Source organism: Falco punctatus (assembly GCF_963210335.1).
Source record: "Falco punctatus genome assembly, chromosome: 14".
In the NCBI taxonomy this organism is placed as follows: domain Eukaryota; kingdom Metazoa; phylum Chordata; class Aves; order Falconiformes; family Falconidae; genus Falco; species Falco punctatus.
The window spans coordinates 13,241,422-13,262,646 of NC_137594.1; the positions used below are offsets into that span (position 1 = coordinate 13,241,422).

General features: G+C 44.0%; 1 protein-coding gene across 1 annotated transcript in view; it reads right to left on the reverse strand.

Moving 5' to 3' along the window:
* The window catches only part of LOC308072969 (uncharacterized protein), a gene marked incomplete at its 5' end in the record, with an annotated part of 45,948 nt that extends 25,527 nt beyond the window's left edge, over positions 1 to 20,421 (reverse strand). The window contains 2 exons of the mRNA XM_080410612.1: positions 4,404 to 19,034; positions 19,550 to 20,421. Coding sequence (XP_080266738.1) covers positions 17,951 to 19,034; positions 19,550 to 20,421 — 1,956 coding nt within the window. The 3' untranslated portion in view covers positions 4,404 to 17,950. The remainder of the gene's footprint in view (positions 1 to 4,403; positions 19,035 to 19,549) is intronic.
* Positions 20,422 to 21,225: the final 804 nt, after the last annotated feature.

Genomic DNA, 21,225 nt, shown 5'->3' on the forward strand with positions numbered 1-21,225 from the left:
GGCATTATGCAAACCTCAATACATCTCAGCATTGCTGTCCAAAGTGTATATAGTATGTCTCCTCCACCTAATAGAGATGCAAAAGTAATTAATTATATTTCATGAAGTGATATGTCTCAAAATATTTTGACCACATTATTAAAAAGTTAACTCTTCTAAGTAATGCTTCTACACTAAGTTAGCAGAAAGACTTCAGTAGGTTGTGTTTCAGTGGACTCTATTCCATAGAAAGGACTCAAATGGCTGAAACGTAAACCTTGGAAAGACACTTCTAGCTCATGGCTTTTTAAAAATACATTAATTGCATGACAATGTAGTTAAAAGAGTTTTTCTTTTTTGTATAGGATTTTCGTGTATTAAATACCTATTATTATTTTATAAGCATGTCTAAAGCCACTCTGGATTTTCTAAAAACCCTTTAAATTAAGTAATACTAAAATATGTCATGAACATGCAACATTAAACACTTTTAAGGGCAGAAAATATGGTCCTGTCCTTCAGAAAATGTTTCTGAAATGTGTGATTTCCAACCAACTAACTTACAAGCAAGTTGTGTAAAAGCTACAAGGTCTTGCACTTCTGGATCTCTGGGTAAATACGGTCTGCCAGTATAGCTGGAGGAGAGAAACATTTCCATTTTTAAGATCAGTTCTGTAAAGAAAATCCTGTGAGTGGCCACAACTTGGCTGCTGATCTTAGGTCAGACACAATGTGTACACACTGTCACAGAACACTTTCTTCAAAGAGGAGGAAAATCCTGGACATGGTCCTGTGAAGGTTCAATCCTGCAAAATGCTCTGCAGGCCAATCCAGCAAGACCCTTAAGTGCATACTTAGTTTTAAACTCAAGGGACAGTATATATGTTAGATATATACTTTTCTAAAAGATGCAGGATCAAATACATGTATTCCTGAAGGATGTATGTAATGTGTGAAAACAAATTTTATGGGAAAACATGTAGATAGTTGGATAGGTAATTAAGGAAGCCTTCGATTTCAGTTCAAGGAACACTTACATTTACAGTATTTTGTTTCACATTAATCCTTCAGTAGTCTACCACAGTTTGTATCTGGCCACGGAATTTTCATCTATATAGTCTCTTTCTTTGGAACATAAAGATTCACAGTCTCTGAACATGGTTTGGCTCATCTTGTTAAGGACAGAAACCCCAGTTTTGCTCTCAAAGAGCATGACTGGACCAGTTAACATTTATTTCAGCCTTGCAGAAGGACATACTGCTTATTTTATATATAAAGTATGCCAAAATAAGATTCGGAGACCTTATGAACATTGCCCAGTAAGTCAGTGGCACGTAGTCATAGAACTAAGGATTCCTTCCTTCCTGACTCTCACTTCCTTGCTTCATACTGTACTTTTGATAATGTGTCTGCATTCCCATGGAAATATTATTCTGGCACAAGATAATGCAATAGTTTTGAAATATGCTTTTCATGTGGTGTGTGAAAACATAAAATCTATAGATGTGCAGTATACATAGATAGAAGAATTCACATTACAATATGTAGCTACAAGCATAATAAATGGAAATTGATGAAAAGGGAGTCTTTCAACTGCTGGGATTTTAAAGAATTAGACAAATGTGCATAGTTCAAATAAGGCAGAATATTCTGCTTCTTGTCATAGAAAGAGCGATGAATATGTATCAGAAGAGAAAATCAGCTGCTGCTTGGTAAGTACCCTATGATTTTTCTTGACTGCTGCCATTTGGGCCCTACCAAGTCCAGCACTTACTGCACAGATCAGGGATGTGAGCTCCTTTTTTTGTTGTTGTCTTTTGAAAGGACAGACTTTCTTAGAAAAACTAAAACTATATCAGTACAATACCATCTCTTCAGAAATATTTTTATTAATTCATTTGCTTTGCAAGCTGGAGCTAAATCAGTACAATTGTGAAGTTAATTCTTGGTCCAGTCTTTTCACCTTGAAGGCAGAAGAGAATCCCAGAAAAGTGACACTGATTGCTATTTTTCTCTGATTTTTTATAGGCAGTCTGCATAGTACAATATTAGGTCGAGCAAGTCTTTGTAATTTATACATTTGTACTAGGGGTTTTTAATTCTTATTATTGTTGTTATTGTTTTAGTAGTAATAGCAGGAAGTAGCAGTTTTATTGGAAGTTCTTCAGTAAGGTTCTGCACCAAGAGATCACTAAAAGATAGTATTCTGGAGATGATGCTCTATCTAAGTGGAATCAGCAGGACATAGGAACTATGTCCTGTACGATGAATAACAAAAGAAAGGGTAGTTTACATTCTTTGATGCATTTCTGCTCGATTAACCCCCAGTAGGATTTTACCCCTCCAGTCACATTTTTTTGTTCCTCTGATCTTCTTTTGTATTTGCTCACTGACCCCGAGCATGTATTTGACTTGTGACCCTATTTCTGTTAATAAAATACAGGCCATCTGACCAGCATTCATGCCAATGAACTACAAGGTGCTGATTACCTCATTGTAAATTCTAGGAGTTAGAAACATGAAGCAGTGTAAGGCTGGTGGATGGGTGGGCTGAAGAGAAGCAGTGAAGGCAGCATGAGCAATTCAGAACTGTGATTTCAAAACCAAACTAAAGATAATAAACTCCTTCAAAATATGCAATACTATCCATAGAAGACCTGTATATCTCCTTATGTATTGTTCAGCTATTAATTAGTTGATAATGTTTAGGGGATTATGGCATGACAAAAAACAATTATAGCTATAATGTGGAAATTTTCACTATCTGTAAGGGTGGCAGTTTATAAAATCAAAATTACCCTATTTACATTTTGGGTTATCAATTATAATTATATGCCTTGTGAAAAAATACATCAGCACTCAGTGGCAATAATTTCAGTATAGTGTTTTGAGGCTAAATTAACACTGGAAAGCATAGGTGAGCTCTTTCTAAGCAAAGTATTATTTGTTTTTATGGCACCAGCAGAAATGTAGGGGAAAAAATTAAGAAAATGTATAGTAATGAACTTATTAATGCTTTTACCAAATCCTTAAATCATGAATTTTATGGAAAGCACTATTAATTGTGTGTTACATGAAAAAATCATGCCAAAGCCATGGAAAGCACTATTAATTGTGTGTTACATGAAAAAATCATGCCAAAGCCATTTATCAGATATGTAATCTGTGGCTCTGTTTTGTGACAGGAAGCCATTATTTCCACTGAAAAAAACAAATCCGTTAAATTTGAACTATTAGATTACAGCAGGGTTAAGGCTGCTTCTGTGCTGTAGAGTCACATCAGGGTCACAGCCCAGTTCTAGAGATGTACTGCAAGAGCTTCATATCTGATTAAGACAAAAAACTGATAAAAATGTAATGCAGACTAACAATATGGAATTATCTGATGCAGTTTGGGGGGATAGGGGCAGGGGGTATAACATCATTCAGTTTATTTGCATATGTTTGTTCTTTCTACTGAAATCAATCTCTTTGAAGGAAGCAAGAAAACTTTAGAAAAAGAAAATATTATTAATGCTGGTAAGAGAACACAGAAGAAAATCTTTTGTAAACATTTCTTTTCCAGTGTTGATTATCATTCTGTCTAATGTTTATTTTCATAATTTTCTTTGATCCAAACACAAATAACAATAAAGTTAGTTCCACTTCTTTGAACTAACAAAACTATACTCTAGCCAAATTTGGGGCAAATTTTTAAGTGGCTTTTTGTTTTTCTCCCAAGTCACATAACAGATTTATAGAGTAGATATTTGCATAACTCACACCCTCTCCTATATAGGAATGTTTCTATGGCTAACAGTAATTTACCTGCTCTGGGCCTCTTGCTGACTTTGTTGAAAAGGCTGAGGGCTGTAAGCATCTGGGCATGTACTCGACAGCAGTCAAGGGAGCACCAGCGGTTCAGGGCTTGAGGTCAGGGCTCACTCCGCTGGGTTATGAGAATTGCTGCAGTTTGTAGGGATTGACTGTGGCCCTGCTGGGCTGGCTGGTGGGTTGTAAACCCAGAAAATAGTCAGTCCACCCTCACCGCATTTCCTACCCAAACCTCCATCACAGGCGACCAGCTGAGAGGCGGGGCAGGGGTGGCAGAGGACCAGGTCCATGCTGATCAGGATCCCTGCACAAGGGGAGCTGAAAAGGCGGTGTTACTGCTTCTCACTCCTGGACCAGAACCAAGCAGCTAGAGCACACGTTGTATCCTCACTGTCGTCTTCTGTCAGAAATCTGACAGGCAAATACGTACTATAGACTTAGAAACAAACACATTCCTAACAGAAATATTACACAATTGTAAAATATGTACTACAGTATTTACCATAATGCTTAAAATTAGGTCTGCATTGCTGGAGGTGTTTTAGTCTGTACATACTTAAAAGCTCTGCCAAAGCACAGATCTGCTCAGGAGACCAAAACCACAAGATCACCTCAGGTAAAGCCATTGACCATGTCTCAGAAAGCTGTCCTCTTGTGTGCCTGGCAGCTCCGGCTGGGGCGATAGTCAAGAGTGCACATCTATGATGGAAAGCACGTACCTCAGCCTCAGATTACAGCTAGCATGTATTCTGGCTGTTCTGTTCAGTCTCCCTGCATGCAAATATTGTCTCTGAAACTGATGAAAGTTATAAATAAAGGCCACAATGTCCAACCTCAGTCAATCAGCTTCACAAGAGCCACATGCTGGATAAAATCACTGCTTTTTTAAATTATTTTGAGGATATGATACAGAGACATGAGAGATTCTCAGGTTCTGTAAAACTTAACTGGCTTTTTGCTCTCCCATCACATTCCTGCCCCACTGCTTAGCCTAGCTGAACAAGGGCATCCAGCCTCTGTGTACAGGTCCAAATTTCATTCTTACATCAGCCAGCATGTGGCTGATGACAGGGACAAAGTCCTAAGCAAATCATCTTCCTCTTTACTGTACACTTCGACCAAATTATGGTTATGATTTTACCATTGAAATAAACGTCAAAATTTCCACCAGCTTCAGATGGATTGGGATGTGGCCATTGGCTTCTAAGTGCAGATAGCCTGTTAGAGGGCTTATTTTTAAATCAGGAGGTGTGTTAAGTGCTTTGAGAGATTATAAATATAGAAACTAATACAAATAACTTGAGGTCAGGTATTGCTAAAAAGCATCACTAGAAAATGGACATGTTTACAGATAAGTCGGAACTAATCCTAGTGACAGCAGGTGACTCACACTTGAGCAGGAATGAGAATTTGGGTTCTGAACCATGTAGAACAGTTTTGGCTGAACCTTTTTACATTTTCTTTATTTAAAATACATATAAAAATGCCAAATATAAAACAGCTGTTAACTTCTGTAGTTTGTTCTGGTCGAAATAGGGTACTTCTGGTCCTCTATCAGGGAGTCCCCAAACGGTAACTAAAGGCCTCTGCATAAATGTGCGAAAGCCCTTCCCTTTAGCAAAAGATCATCACAACGACAAATACAATCAAAAAACGCTGCTTATTCAGTTTCTTTTTTAGCTTTTTAACATTATGAAAACAGGAATACCAAAATTGACATTGTAATTATTGTGCGGTTCACTTTCATATAAATATAATTAGGAATATGGGACTAGAAAAAAATCACATGCCTCTAGGCTCTGTTTCCTACGTTGCTGGCAACCGTCGCATAGGTACAAAGCCCAGAATGAGCACGCAGCACTCTCCACCGAAGTTGTCCCAAGGAACAAAGCCATTAGTTACAGAGCTACAGTATACTCATTTCTTGACAGGAGAGTGTGAACCAGTGCACTTCCAAAACTTATGACTTTTACATTCTTACATAATTTGAAGTAAAAATACATAGAAGTGCTCATGTGCTAGAAAAAGCTCTCCCTATTTCTTGTTGCTGAAAGAGACGGGACTTTGGCATGTAAAAGCAGAGTCCCTTGTATTTCCTAGTCCCCAAGACTGCATGGTTTGCTGGATAATTCAGAGCTAAACACAGAATTGTGCTCAGCACTCTTCCCTCCTCCCTTTTTGAATAAATGTTTCTACTCTGTACTTCTGCAAAGACAAGCAGAAAGCCTTGTAGACAGGTGTGGTAGCATCTGCCTGAGTCTGCAAAAGCCTGAAACAGCAGCAATGAGAGATACAGTGCTTGAAAACTAAAAATGATAGCCTATGCCATGCTGAAAGCTCAGCATGTGCCACAGCTCAAAATAAATGGGGACCCATGTAAAAATAAATAGTATATGGCTTACTGTAGTGATGCCTCCATTTTGGGGTGGGTGTGTGTTTGCTTTTATTAGTATTCAGTTAAATAATATTCAATTATTTTAATATTCAATTAAAATAAAATATTTGCAGTCATTTTGATAACATGCTTTGCCAGTGATGGTCCAGACCTCAGTGGGTGTAAAGTTGTTTTGGTGCCTGGTAAAGGACGCAGCTGATGTCCTAGCCTAGCTACCATGTTGTAGAGTAAGGCTGTCTTGAAAATTCCTCTTCAAAATGGCTCTCTAGCAGGATCACTGTGCTTTTCACATCTAGGGATTGAAACACGAGTTGTGTCTCAAAAACCTTATGTTGTATAGTCCCACGGTAATTCTTCTTCCTTTATCTCCAGTAATTTTCCTGTGCTGGATCTGGACTGTTCCCTTCTGCTCAGCAGGGGTGTTTTTGTTCTTTTTCTTTGTCGCTATTAATTTTCTTGTAACTACTATCTACTGTGTTCACATAGCATCCACTATCAAGCTATTAAAACAGTGTTCAAGTATATTAAATCCCCCATTTTAAAATAGTAATAAAAGATTTTTACTAAATAAATACATAAAGCCTCTCTCTCAGATCATGCAATAAGGAAACTGAATATAGAGCTAAAGTTCCCAGAACTTGAGAGGACAAAGGAGCAGTTTACTGAAGAGCCTTTTCCCAACACTCAGAGCTTTGATAGTCCTTAGAGGAAATAATAAATCTTTCTCTTTGTCACTCTTCCCTAGGTTTCTTTTGTTGCTTAGGATTAAAAAAGAGAGAGAGAGAGAAAAAAGGAGTGTAGGTACTACTTACAAGGCAGCTTCCTTGATGTTTCTGGTAGTCCAACCAAGGGACAAGATTGTGTGTATAGGAAGGGGAGATGAACAATTCATCCTGCAAAGGAATTAAAAACAAAAGTGGAAATCCTTTGTAAGAAGAAGAGTGGTTGGGATTATAGCTGCATGCTTTCACTAATGACTTTGCAAACATTTAGCCAGAGATAACCTAGAAATCCAGTTGCACTTTATTTAATATTCAGATAAGGACCATTCACCTGCTGTTAAGCTACAACATCTACAATCATTCTTTGAATACTGATAATTATACGAAGCAGACTCCCCTAGAGGCTGGTAGTCTAGTCTGGATTCACCTGGAATACAAAGATGAATAATATTGCATATTACATGCACCCAAGTAGTTGCAATTTATAGAAATGTCCATTTACGCTCCTGAAAAAAAGATGTGTATTTCCCTAGGGGTATAGTATATGGTGATAAAAACCTGTGTGGGGGACTATTTGGATTGTAACTCCTAGTGTGCCTCTTGTTGATTAATTAGTAAACAAATAAATCGTTATATTTAGCCAGATATCTCACTACATGACCATAAAAAAGAAAATGTTAAAAAAGAATCTCGTGTGCTTCGCCATAAGGAAGGGTTACTCAGAGACACAAGAAATGAGGACCAGAAGTGGCATCCAAACAGCTCAGAGTAGATATGTGTATACATTTTAAAAAGATGAGTAGCATTATGAATATGCTCTCTTTGCCTCCTCTTTTCCTCCTCTTTCTCCCATCAGGTGCCTTGTCCTTGCTCTCCCCTCTCGTTTGCTGATGGCTGGTAACACCTTATCTCCACCAGGGAAGCAACCGGGAAGTTTGCTCCTTCCTCACAAGACTGAGGGTATAATTAGAACAACGCACCTGCTCAGTCCTCCGGTGACTCAGTTAGTCTACATCCATGTCAAAATCCATGCTGTGAGGGTAATTTGATCATCTCACTTATTTTTTTTCATATACTTTATATGAATAAACCACCAGAACAAGCCTCCATTGAGTTGGTTCAGTTTAATCTCACAAATTTGTGTCAACTCTTTGTTGCCAGAAGAATTTTATCATTTGATCTCATGGTTACAATTTAGTAGACTTTAGTACATATTTTATTTCACTCTCCAGAATATAAAATTCCATTTTGTGTCAAAATCATCTTTTTATTATTATCTATTTATATTTCAGTGATACTTACAGGCTTCAGCTGAGATCAGGGCCTTGTTGTACGGAGACGATACAGAAACACACAATAAAAGAATTCTAGTCCCAGGAGCCTTGTAAGCTAAATAAAGGCTGGGAGAAGGGAAATATTACCCCCATTGTACAGATGGGAAACTGAAGCCCTGACAGTCTTTCCATGCAATGCAGCACAGTGTCACACAGAGGTACTGAAGAGAGAGTTCTGGAAAAGCAGCAAAGTCCAGAATCCATGCAAAATAAAGGTGGATTTAAACCCTGTTCTACCAGCAGGCATCCATGTAAGTTCAAATACGTTATAGATGTATACTGGTATCATTTGCACTCTGAGCATCCCAAGGTTCCCTTGGCCTTCTCCATGTTTGTTTGTCTCCCAGCCCCTGAGTCAAAGGCAGAAGATGCTATTTTTTTGATGCTGCCGCCTTAGGCTCATAAAAGTTAGCCTACACTGTTTCCCCTAGCACTTAACAAAAATTTACCTCTAGCCCTGCGATGCCACAGTGGTGTCAAATCTCTCTGACTGCAGCAGCTTCCAGGCTCAGCAGAGATACATCAAGGGTCTGTTAGGTTCTCCTTCCCGACACCCAAAGGGTAATGTAATTGTTTTGTCCTTGAACAGAGCCTGGAATCTCCTGCATTAGAATACTTTTTCTCATTTAACCTGCTTCTCCCGGGAGACCCTGGAAAATCATGGGGAAGCGGTAGCTAGCAGAGGACATTCACTCAAGACCAAGCCCAGAGAAGCACTTTGAGATTCCCTGAAGACATAGCAGAAACAAGCAGAGATGGTAAGCTCGCCGTCTGCCTTTCAAAGATGGCTAAAGATAGGAGGGGAGGCTGCCAGGAATGAGGGTGGGGGTAGCAGTTTGCACAGAGGTGCTGGTGTCCCCCTCGAATCTGCTGCTCTACCACATTTAGAAGCCAGCCTGGTGAATTTGGTTTGCAGAACTCTGTGAGCTAAACTCTTCACCATTCGAACTGCACCGCTGTAACATTGCCTTTTGACTAAAAACCAGTTCAGACTAATTGTCAAGGATCAGATAACAGGAAAATATTTCTATTTGACAGTCTACTATTTTTCAATTGTTCCTCTGTTACATATCTAAGTAAACATTTGTTCCACTTATCATTTCTGAGCAAAAGACATGAATCATTTGACTAGTAAAACCACAACGACAGCTGTTGCTTATTAGAAACAGTCATCTTGTTCAAGGGCCTGCTACGGAGGAGTTCTTCAGGAAACTGTTTCTGCTTTTAGTGCTTTATAGTGCAATGAAAGCAAAGTTGCAGAAATTAGGGCACTTTTATTTCACTTAGGTGATTGGCAAAACGCACAGGCAGGCGTGAGCACACACACAGAGCAATTGTCACAGCTCAGCTAGAAACCCCCAAGAAATAGGAAAATACTCATGTAAGGATACTACTAATGTTATAACCCTTACATTCTTTAACTTCGTGATGTTTATGTGGTTCCCGATGATACAGGTCAAACAAAAACTGGATTTAAGGGTCCCTTTCTAAATAGGTTATAGTATTTGGGATTTTGCTGTTGGATACAAATTTAAACCAGTAACTATGTGTGCCAGAAATATTTTTCACCATTCATGGTTTCTCCAGGTCTCAGGAACAAATTAATTCTCGATTGATAAAATCCTTAGAAGCCAGTCATCAGTAGTCACTACTACTATATTACTTTCAGATAAAGCTTCTCCAGCCAGTGGTAAAAGAAGGGGGGGGTGGGGGGGTGGTGGTGGTGCAGAAATCAGTTTTAAAAGTCTGATCAACATAGGAAAACCAGGGAGGCCAACTGTTCTTAATTGCAAGAAAATACTTCTTACATTAGTGGAAACAAAACAGGGAATGAAAACTGGACCACAAGGCATTCAAGAACAAATAAGTGAAACTGAGTCAGATTAGACATAAAGATTTTTTTTTCCTTTCTAGATTGCCAGTTCCAAGGCATTACAGAGCATAAGGGCCAAAATCTGATTGTTTCTGTGACCAGTATGAAACAAAATTATATTAAACAGAGGCCTAACAGTTAGGCATTTTATCAGACAAAACCGCTGGAATGGTATATGCTGTATGATGCCCTTTTTGTCAGCTTTGAAGGGAGAAGCCAAAGACTAAATGAGCGTAGAGACTGCGCTGATCCCAGCAGAGCGGAGAGGAGGAACATTGGCAGGGCAATGTGGAGATGCTACCAGGCATTCTGCTCTGCAGTCAAATAGGAGCATTTGTGGCTTTGTGCCTGTTGCTTAAATACCTTTCAAAAACACAACATTTGTTTGCAAACATTAAAGAGGAAGGTAAAAAAAAAAAAAAAAAAAAAGCTTTAAAAAAAAAGGATTGTTGGATTATGGTAAAAGGAAAGGAAAGCAGAACAGACAGTGGAGAGGAGCGTGTCACTGAGGAGGCAAAGCTGAGGTTTATTACAGGTTAGAAATCTGCAAAATTGTCACCAATTCAATAACAGTATTCAGCGAGGTTTCTAAAGATCATATCCTGCCCTTCATTCACCCTCACAACACTCACTGATGGGAGTCAGCACTTTGCTGCAGCTGGATATTTATAAGTCATTTGTTCTGTGTAACATGCCTGTTCTTACTAATCTTAGTCAAGTAAGTAGTCCATTCTCATGTGTCATCCCACGGAAGTCAAATGTGCTATTAGCATAAGTGATGATTACTTATCTGTGTGAGGTCTTGTGAGGTTGGGTCTTTCAGCATCAGCATACTTGACATGGCAGTCTTTCTATTATAATTTAATAAAATGGGGCCCAATTCAGTTCAGAGGTGCCTTGAGGAATAAGCTGGGCTTAAATGGTGCTTAGGCCTTTGACTGGACCTCTGCAAACCCTGAATTTCATTGAGTGAATACTAATTACTCAGAGGGGGGTTATTAAATTATAGACTCAGTTCTTTACTGTTGCTCAGAGCACAGTATCTTTGCAAGTTCTTGAGCAAGGTAATTTAAATCTGAACCCACCTGGAAGAAAGTTGTGGTAAGACTGCTTTTCCTTGGTAAAAACAGGAGCTGTGGAAACGTCATTAGTAAATGGTTCAGAGAATTTGTTGATGGGTAAATTTGACTAAAAAAATACTACACACTAAAAACGGACAGCATAAGGCATTGGAGAGAACTGCGTCTCACAGCAGCACCGAAATGGAGCTGTCTCTCCCAATGAGGCAGATGGAAGCGGCCTCATCCAGAACCCTGTGCAGTCAGCGGAGATCTCTCTGGTTTGATGAGCTCTGAATTAGGCCCTTACTGAGCAAGCACGCTTAGGCACCCCTGATGCATCTTAGTCTTGGATGAGTGTGTACAGCAGCACTCTTCAACATCTGTAAAACGAATCGGTTACCCATAATCAGCTGCTTGGTGCAAGAAGGAATCGACCAGTTAGTTTTCTGTGCCACACACCACTCCTAAGGAAGAACTCGTAACTGGTGCATGGATAAATCGGCAAAAGACATCACCCGTACTAACCGCATGATTTTAAAGGGTTACATGTATTTCTAACAGCTGGTACTCTCTTTTTAAATTTTTCATATCTTTTTGTTCTTCACCGTATTTCTTTGCAGCTACTAGCCTCAGAGTGGCTCCTGTATTCTCTCTGAACCTTCACTCTGAGATCCTACAGCTCTGACAGTGTTTACATCTTTTGTGAATACTGCAGCATTTCCTTGTGACCTTTGTGACTGTCTCCTTAATTCATAGTTCTCCTGATTCCCAAAGTGTAATGGACAAAGAGTAGGAAAATTTTGGATTATAATTTCCCGACCAACTAGCAGGTTGCTCAGCTCTTTGTTACATGTGACCTGCTCTAGTGACAGCGTGCATGAGTCGCCTTCCATGTAACTGGCGGTTTAGCCAGCAGAACCCTTTTATTCCTCCCACTGGAGTAGCACAGAGAAATTCATTTGATTCCAGTGGATATTAGTTGATTTCATTATCATATTCTAGAAAATAAAGATTATGATTCCAAATTATTTTGCCTGCAGTCCACACACTAACCATGTAAATGGCAATCTGTGGAAAAGTTGACTGCATCATAAAAGATTAACTTCCTGCAAGGATTTTCTTGAATTGGTTTCAAAAGAATCTGCTGTTTGGCATCCTTCCTGTACTGAATTTCTGGAGGGTAACTGCATTATGTGCATGTGTAACATGCAAAAGGAACCCTTCACCGAACTCTTTCTGCTACCAAAGGTAACTGTAGCACATTGTTTGTTTTTAAAAGTTGCTCAAAAGCGAAACTCTATATGCGTATAAGCTTATAGATGTGTGCATTGTAAGGTAATCACTAACGGAAGGTAAAATACTACTCTCTTTCACTTGCTGTTGAGTGACAAAGTTGCATCTAATGATAATTTGAATATTCTGCCAACAGTTGGTGATATTTTGCCCCTGCCAAAATAAAGAAATAAATAAATGCTTCCATCTCCCACAGCAAATGCCCTGTAAGTCTATAGAAAACAAATTAGGAATGCGTTATTCTCAATGAAAAAAGTCTCCATGAAAGCTATAATTTTATTTTTTTTTAGTGCCCAGAATAACATAAATCAAAAGAAGCAATAGTCTACCTTCTGTTTTGACTACTTTGTGTACTTTGACCCTCTTCAACCCCTGCCAATTTTTATCTCATTTTTGTTTAACTTTGTACATCAGAGTTTAATTTTAAACCTGGTCCTGAAGACAGTGATGTATAGGGTACATCAAGTATAGCTTAAATTACCCTCTCCCCAGTGATTTGAAGTTGAGGGGAGGGTCTTGCTCCGCAGCAGGGTGGGAAAGAGAAATGGTCAGATGTTGCCCTTTGAACCTGACCACCCTCAGCTACAGAAACATTTATGCCAGAACATCATTTATTGATTTTATTATATTTTAGGATCTCTTAAAACTGTTGGTGAAGTTTGCCATATATTAATTTTTGACGCATGCATATAAAAACAGAAATATGGGTTGAGCAGAAACTATAAATATAGACAACACTGCCCAATAAACTTACATCCTTTTACTTACAGGTTTCTATTTCAGCTGATCATTCTGAGCAGCCTGTCTTGGAGAATAAATGTTACCCCTCTGATAAGCTAACCAATTTGAAGATTAAAGCTACATTTGAGGATTAAAGTTTTTCTTATTTGATTATTGTCGTGTCTTGCAGCAGTAGAAGATAAATATTAATAAAATGTTAAAGTCCAATTCTGCTCACTTTACTCACGTGAGCATTTTATACCATGAGACTGAACAAGTTATGCAGGATTTGGCCCTTAAACTCCGCACAGACTGCTCTGTTTTCTCAGTCCACTAAGAATAAGTCTCCCGTGAAATGTTACATATACCCAGCAAACTCATGAACCCACTGCTGCCACAGAAAACTCACGCTGACGGGTAGCTCTGAAAACTCACCATCCAATTATATACCACAGAGCTATGTATGTGTTTTTATTGAGGAGAATAAAAACCACAAGCAGCGCTCTACAACAGACCACAAAATGGGTTTGGCACCTGTGTCTCCTCGGAGCCGAAGTTTCAGAGTTGTGTTATCACGTGGCCCGCTGACCCCGGGAGAGCAACGCTGACCTTGTCTTACACGCAGAAGTCTATTGCTATGACTCCCCTGAGAGCACAAACCAGCTGCAAACTGCTGCAATGATTAACCCTTATGTGTTGTAGATGTAACATCAAGTCATGGTAATAAAGCTTTCACTGCATAACAGATCTCTTGCTTTGTAAATTGTTGCTCTTATCAGCTGCACTCTAGGATGTTATCCCTTTTCTGTGAAGCATGACTATTGTTCACTGGAAAGGCTACCAGATCTATAAAGCCTGTGATATTTATTCAATTGCTTTGCAGAATAATACGGAGAATACACTTTGTTTAAACTAAAAATGCAGTGTGTGAAAACAAACAAACAAAAAAACCCCAACCATGAAATACTCATACATATGAAACAATATATTAATTAAAATCCAGAACGCCTGTAGCAGATTTGAAGCTGGGAACACCAGATTTGCTGTAACAGACAACTGTGTTGTTCCACTGAGTCCAGGCTCCTGTTTGTGGGAGTAATTTACACCTAACGTTTTGTAAAAATGGAAATGTTTGAGCCTCTGATGTACCTGGACAATTACAGAGTTTTGCTGTTCGTGGGAGACAGAATGTTTGTAGCCATCGGCACTCACCTCCCCGAAACATAAGCAGTATAAGACTTATTTTGTCACACACTTCAGACACCAGCCCTAACTCTGTGCTTTCCTATTTGCATAGAAGCCAACGGGAGCTTTGCGCGTGTGCCAGCCCATAACGCAAATTGCAGGGCTGCAAACAGGGCCCTGGCTCCCTCAGAAACACGGATGCTTCCGACCCTCCAGCCCTTCCCTTGCCAAATCTATGGCCACATCAAAGCTGTGAAAGACAAGGTGACGGACACTTAAGCCCCAAGAGCTAGGAATGGCACCTCCAGGCGATGGAAGGTGCAGTGGGTATCACCATGGCTGTCGCTGCCCACAGTCACCCTTTCAGAGGGACTTTCCAACATCCCCCAGCCAAGCAGAGCGGAAAGGATCTGTTCAACGTACCTACCTGTCGAAGCAGCAACCCCATGTGCTTTAGGGGCACCGCACTGCTGTCGCTCCTGTCTCTCTGCATCCCAGAGGTTGCGTAGCCAAAAAGCATTCCAGGGTGATGGGTTTTATACACGACCCCTTTCAAACGATAAAACCAGCTTCCCAGTTCAGGAAATAAGGAGAAAACAAACAAACAAACAAACAAACCCCCTTTGATATAAACAGTGGAAAAGTAAATTCAATTTAAGGAAACAAAAAATGGTTTCCCTACACAACCCTGAGGTGTTAGGGGGTTTGGGAGGGGCATTCAGATACTGTAAAATGTGACTGAAAGGCCTTGCACTGCTTGGGAATGTAGGAGGCTAACGGCACCTGCCGAGTGCAGGTTGAGAAAGGTACCTGGGAAAGCTTTCAGCTCAGGAGGGAGAATGAGGAGGGAGGCTGCAGGGAACACGGGTTTAAGATTCCCTGGTTTTCAGAGGGAGCGGGTTAGTGCCCTTCAATGAGAAGTAAAGTTACACCACTCTGTGGGCCATGACTCACCCCCTTCTCCACCTCTTTTATCACATTAATTCGGCTTGCCCTTAACGAAATAGAGGCCAACCTGCAGGAGCCGTGCTTGGGCTGGCCTTGCCAGGGGCTGCAGGAGATATTCTTTATTCCTCACCAAGGAAGAAGCTGCTCTGGACTAATGCTGCTTTGCAGCTTGGTATCCAGATTCATCTGCTTGAAAAACACTGCAGATAGTTTTATTGCATAAGTTAGGCTAGACAGGATTGTTCCTCACGCGTTGGCACAGGGAGCATTTTCCTACAGGAACTGCAGATGAAATCAAGCAGTATATTCCTCTCCTTTCCCACCTCTCCCTCCGCAGGCACTAAGTGTTATTTTAACACCAACAGCTGTAGTTAAAAAAACAAAACAAAAACAACTAAAAAACAACAAACAAACAACAAAAAAACTCTGTGAGTCCTGCTATAGCAAACATAGGTAGAAAGGCAGTGACAAAACAGTTGACAACTCCAAAACTGGCAGAACAGGGAGCGGCAGTAACTTCACTTACTCCCTTATCAGCTCCAGCAGCTCCTGTTTTTCTCTGAGCAGCTTCTGTGGTTTCCCAGGTGGGGACCATTGGCCTCTGAAGGGAGCAGAAGTTGTCTGTTCCCTCTCCAGGAGGATGGGGAAGGGTCTCTGGGTGATGGCTCTTTGTGTCCTGCCTGGCCTGTACAGCTGTGAGCAGGAGGAGGTGGTGGGCTCCAGCTGCTGTGGGGCTGCATCCTTTCCTTCCCTGCAGGCCTGCACTTGGAAGTTGGGGAGCCCTGGTGTACCTTCCACATCTTATCCCATCTCTGGCTGTCGCTCCTGCTTCCAAGGTACTGTTACTGTGATATTTGATTACCCAAAGGGGAGAAAGAAGCGATAAATTTACTGAAATTCTCTTGAGATTATTTTGTTCTCTTATGGGGTTTCTGTGTGAAGGGGGTACCTAGTCTATTAACTCCCATTAATATCAAACCTCTACTATTAATAGGATTTGCATATGGGAAGGAAGAGGATTGACCTTTAAATTCATTAAATAAAGTAATTTAAAAAAAAAACAACTTAAAAGCATTAGTGTGATGAAAAATACAAGAACAAATACATAGGCATCAATATCTGGGCTTTCGTTAACACTAACGAGCAAATTATTGCAAGGGAAGATTTGCATCATTGGAATACATATTCCAGCCTCCATACTGATATATGTGATGTGGGGTTATCTTTGTCTGGCTCCCCTTTCAGAATATATTTTCTTCTTATAAAATAGCCGCTTTTTAACTCCCATTGGGGACTTCCTTATAAATGAGGAACTGGTCCTCAAGGGACTGGCCTGGCTAGAAAAGTGTGTTATTAAAAAAAAAAAAAAAGCCATATTAGAATACTAAGCAATATAATTAGATGATTTCTTTGTTTTCTAGAAAACCTTAAAAAAATGTATAGCCAAGTTTTAATTAAACATATTCTCTGCATGTTTGAATTGAGTAAGAATTAGAAAATCCTGTTGCATTTTAGAGGGATTAATTGCATTCATTTAAGGTTCCTGCTCTGATCTCCGACGCACAGTCAGGTATCACCACTCTTCTTGCAAAGCGGCTACGTTGTCATGAGTAAGATATGTTTGCCAACATCGCGGGGGCCATGAGCTGACCCTCGGAGGGACGTTCTCAGCCCATGAGTGGCAGCGAGTCTCCTCATCCCCTAATCTTTCACATGGGAACAAACACAGGTTCTTTGTACCAAAACTAGCTAAAGACGAAGATTCAAAATATTATTGCGCCTAATAAGAAATATTGATTTACACATCCTGAAAAGCTTCTGTTGCCTTCACAGTAAGTAGTCTAAAATATGGTTAGATTAGTAACCTTAATCACCATACTGCTTTTCGTGGCCGATTCTTGTGACGCCCATGTCCAATGGCCTCTGGATCTCTGGCATCACTCTGCTCTTGCGTCTTAACCCATCTGCATCTCAGCTTTCTGACACAGCCCTTTGCAAAGTACTTTGAGACACTCGGCTCAAATTTGCCGCCGGTTCAAAGCAGTATTATTCAGTATTTTGTGCTATTTTGTTAGGCGGCTTGGGCTATAACTTCAGCTATTTATTCTGTGCCGGTCCCACCTCAGGGCCCCACAAGTGGGAAGAGGTGAAACCGTTCAGGTTATTCTCCTCAGAGCTCAGCTAACATCATCTGCTGAATACAGCTCTAAACATCTGAAGTTGGTGAAATTAAATAAAGTGCAAGCATCCTTTGGTCTATAAGTCTTTGCCTTTAAAGCAATTACTCATGGTAACCTTAACAATAGTATATTAAGAAAAAAAAAAAAAAAGTCCTCGTAAGAGAATGTGGTGTTAGGATGGAGCTCTGCCTGATATTAGAACAATTATGGAGCAGATGCATCCACTCTGAACAAAGTGACCTTTTCATCAAGTTACAAAATATTAAAGGTTAAAGAATGTTTGAAAGGAAGTTAATACTTTTAAAAGTTAGGGGGGAAAAAATTGCCATTCTTTCAAGACCTGACCAAAATCGGTGGGAAGCTAGAAGATGACTGTTTAGGCACATCCAGTCATAATTTAAGCAACTCTTATGACAGAAGGGTATAAGGTACTTTACATCACCTGTTTTATTTTAAAATTAGAAGTGCTTTTTCGGGCAAGAAATGAGACTTGCTAGGAATAAATACCCCACGAAGGAAACCTGCTCTAAAGCTGGTTAATTGCAATTTTAAAGTCACATTTCTCTCCCTCCATTGTGCGCAGATGACACGAGAACAAAGAGAGGGGATCAATGACGGTGTCACATTTTCTAAGATTCCGCGTTTCAGCTGACCTGGCCGGTGCAGACCCCGGGCACTAGCGAGGGGCCGGAGCTGCCGCTGCCGCCCCGGCCGGGCTCCCCCTCGCCCCCCGGGGCACCGGCGCGGTCCCGCCCGCCGCCCGCCCGCCGCGCCGGGGCCGCGGGAGCCACCGCGGGGGCGCGGACGGCGCTGCCCAGCGCAAGGCCCGGCCGATGCGCCCTGCCCGGCTGCCGAGCCCCGGCGCAGCCCCGACGGCCGCCCGCGGAGGGGTGCGGGGGCCCGGCCCGCTCGGCCTCCTGGGGTGCGAGGCCTGCTGGCTGCCCTGGCGGGGCGGCTGCGCCCGAACGGCGGGTTTATGTTGTTAAAATTTATTAATTTCTCAGGCAGGAGGACGGGGAGGGGGGGATGCCGGGTGCCGGCCGGGTCCCGCCGCGGCGGGGCCGAGCCCAGCGCTCCGCCCGCGTCCCCCCGCGTGTGCGGAGCCGGCGAGGGCACAGCTGGGATCCCGCCCGCGGGCCGCGCCGTCCGGGCCCTGCGCGCTCGTACGTCATAAATGTAAGCGAGCCCCTCTGAACAGTAGTGCCTGGGCGCGCCGGGGAGCCAGGATTTACGGCCCGGCAGACCCTCTGTGGCTTTTTTTTTTTTTTTTTTTGCTTTATTTATTTTTTTTAAGCCCGCTGGCCTCCTGCCACGCCGTGGCCTACCGGCCTGCACAGCTCCGTCCCGGGATCGGCCCCGGGGGCGCGAGGCAGCCCCGCACCCGCAGCGCTGTGCGCGCAGGCAGCGCGCCTGGGGCGCGGCCTCAGCCCCCCCGCCCTGCGGAGCCCGCAGCGTGCCCGCAGCCGTGGGGCTGCGCCGCTGGTGCACCGGTAACTTTGCTGAGAGGAACTTGTGTGTGCTGGTGCGGGCACTGTGCGCAAATCAGTGAAAAAAACCCGTCTGGGAAATAAGTTACTGTGACGAGGAAGAAGGATTTCGCTCGGGCTTCGGCTTTATCCGCTTCCCACCTCGTGTAGTTCTTCCCGGTCGGTGTTCTCTGGTTTGGGTTTGGTTGGTGTTTTTTTTCCCCTCTCAAAAAAAGCGTATCTGTGCACAACAAAATCTTTATTGCGTTAAATCGCAGGCGGTCAGCAAAGGAACAGCTGCGTTAGCGGTGCAATGAAAACTTTCAGGTGATGGGAGCAATAAGGGGGGAATCCCATTCCCTTCGAGATCCTCCAAACGCCTTTCAAATTAGCCAGCTCTGCGGATCGCTGCCAGTCTCCACAAAGGCGTTCCCAAAGCCTGCAGCTAGTAAAACTTTGTATAGGTAAAATTAGCTAAACCCCTTCTGCTAACACAATAGCTTTTGTTGCCACATATGGTGGAGTTCCAGGATCTGTAACTATTTTTCATAAAAGATTTTCCTACTGCCCGAGTGAATACATTCCGCTACAGTAGCTCTGAATGGCACCGCTTATTTCCTCCAAAGCAGAGCCCGATTGTTTCTTCAGAGACCCTAAGTCCTTTCGGGGAGGGGGGGAAGTGATAATTCGGCGGGGCTGAACCGCGACGATAGATCTTCTCTCAGCACGCAGCAGCTCCACGAAGTGCAGCCGCTGGAGAGCGGCAAGTGCCGGGGTCGCGGGCCGGGCCGAGCGGGGCTGGGCGCCCCCGGGCTCTGCCGGGGCGGTGGGGAGCCCGGCCCACGGCGGGCCGTAGCCCTCCCCCGGCCCCGAGGTACCCCAAGAGCGACAGAGCCTCTCCCCGTCCCCCCTCGGCGGGGACGCGGCCGGGGCCCGGCGCTCCGCGGGGGGAGCAGCAGCTGCCGCCCGGCGGGGCCGGGAGCCGCTCTCGCCGCCCGGGTTCAGCTCGCGAACTTGTTGGCAGCGGGCGGGCGCAGCGGGGCCGGGGGCTTCCCCTCCGCGGGGGCCGCCGGGGAGCGCCACTGCCGCCCGGCGCCGCGGGGGGCACGGACCGGGCACCGCCACCGCCCGGCGGGCACCTGGCGGCGCGGCCGGCTGCGGAGCGCCGCGCGTGCGGTGCGGTGCGGTGCGGCTGGCGCTGCCCCGCCCCGCGGCTGCCCGCGTCCCCCGGCGCGGTGGCGGCCCGGGCTCTGTTTGTGGAGGGGGGTGCGTTCCTGGCAGCGGGGTTGGGGGGGGATTGCTGCGAGGCGCGGGCGGAAGCGAATCGATTCGGCCAAGTCTCCGCAGCTTGAGAGCAACGCCGCAAACCCCGGCGGCTGGGCGGCCCCTGCGCCCCGGGCTGTGCCCGGAACGGCTGCTCCTGCGCGGGGAGGCTGCGGCTCCAGCTCCCATTTTCTGGGGCTCGTTACATGTCAGGACTGTGGAAGTCCTCTGGACAATTTACAGACAAAACATCTGGTTCGTTAAAGCAAAGCTACTGGACTAAGACAAACAAACTTTGCTGCTGTGTAAATTCACTTACCCAAACAATTTACATTCAGGCAAAGATTTTAGCCCGAAGAAAAACTTTTATTCATTTGTGTTCGGAGGTTTGGGAATTCGTAGGCATTTTGAAATAATTTTGCTCTACTAAAGTTACGTAGATATTGCAAAAGGCTTTTGCTCGCTCCTCGGATTGTCACTCTGGCACAGTGGTTACTGACAACGCCGTTTCACGGAAGCGGCCGGTCGCTCTCGGCCGGGGGTAGCGGCGGCGCAGAACGAACTTGTCAGACCCGCACGGGTCTGGTCCGGCTCGGGGCAAACCGCGGCTCCTTTGTTCTGCCCGGCGGAACCGGCAGCACTTGTCGCGCAGTTCCCGCGGGCCGCCGGGCCGTTTGGCCGGGGCGGAGGCGTCTCCCCGGGCCGGGAGGCAGCGGCGGCCGCCGCGCCCGGTCCCGGCCGCTGCCTGCGGGGCTGCCCGGAGCCCGCGGGGCTGCTGGGGCCGCGCTGCCGGCAGGTGGGGCGGCCCTGCCGCCCTGCCCCGCTCCTGCCGCCGGGGCTGCCCGCCCCCCCCCGGCCCGGACTCGACCCCCGTGGACGCGCCGCCTGCTCCCCCGGCAGCCCGCTGCCCGGCCGGCGGGGCCGCCGCTGCCTCCGAAGGCCCCGGCCCCTGGGTGCCCACCCGTGGGTGCCCAGCCCTTCCCGCGCGGCCGG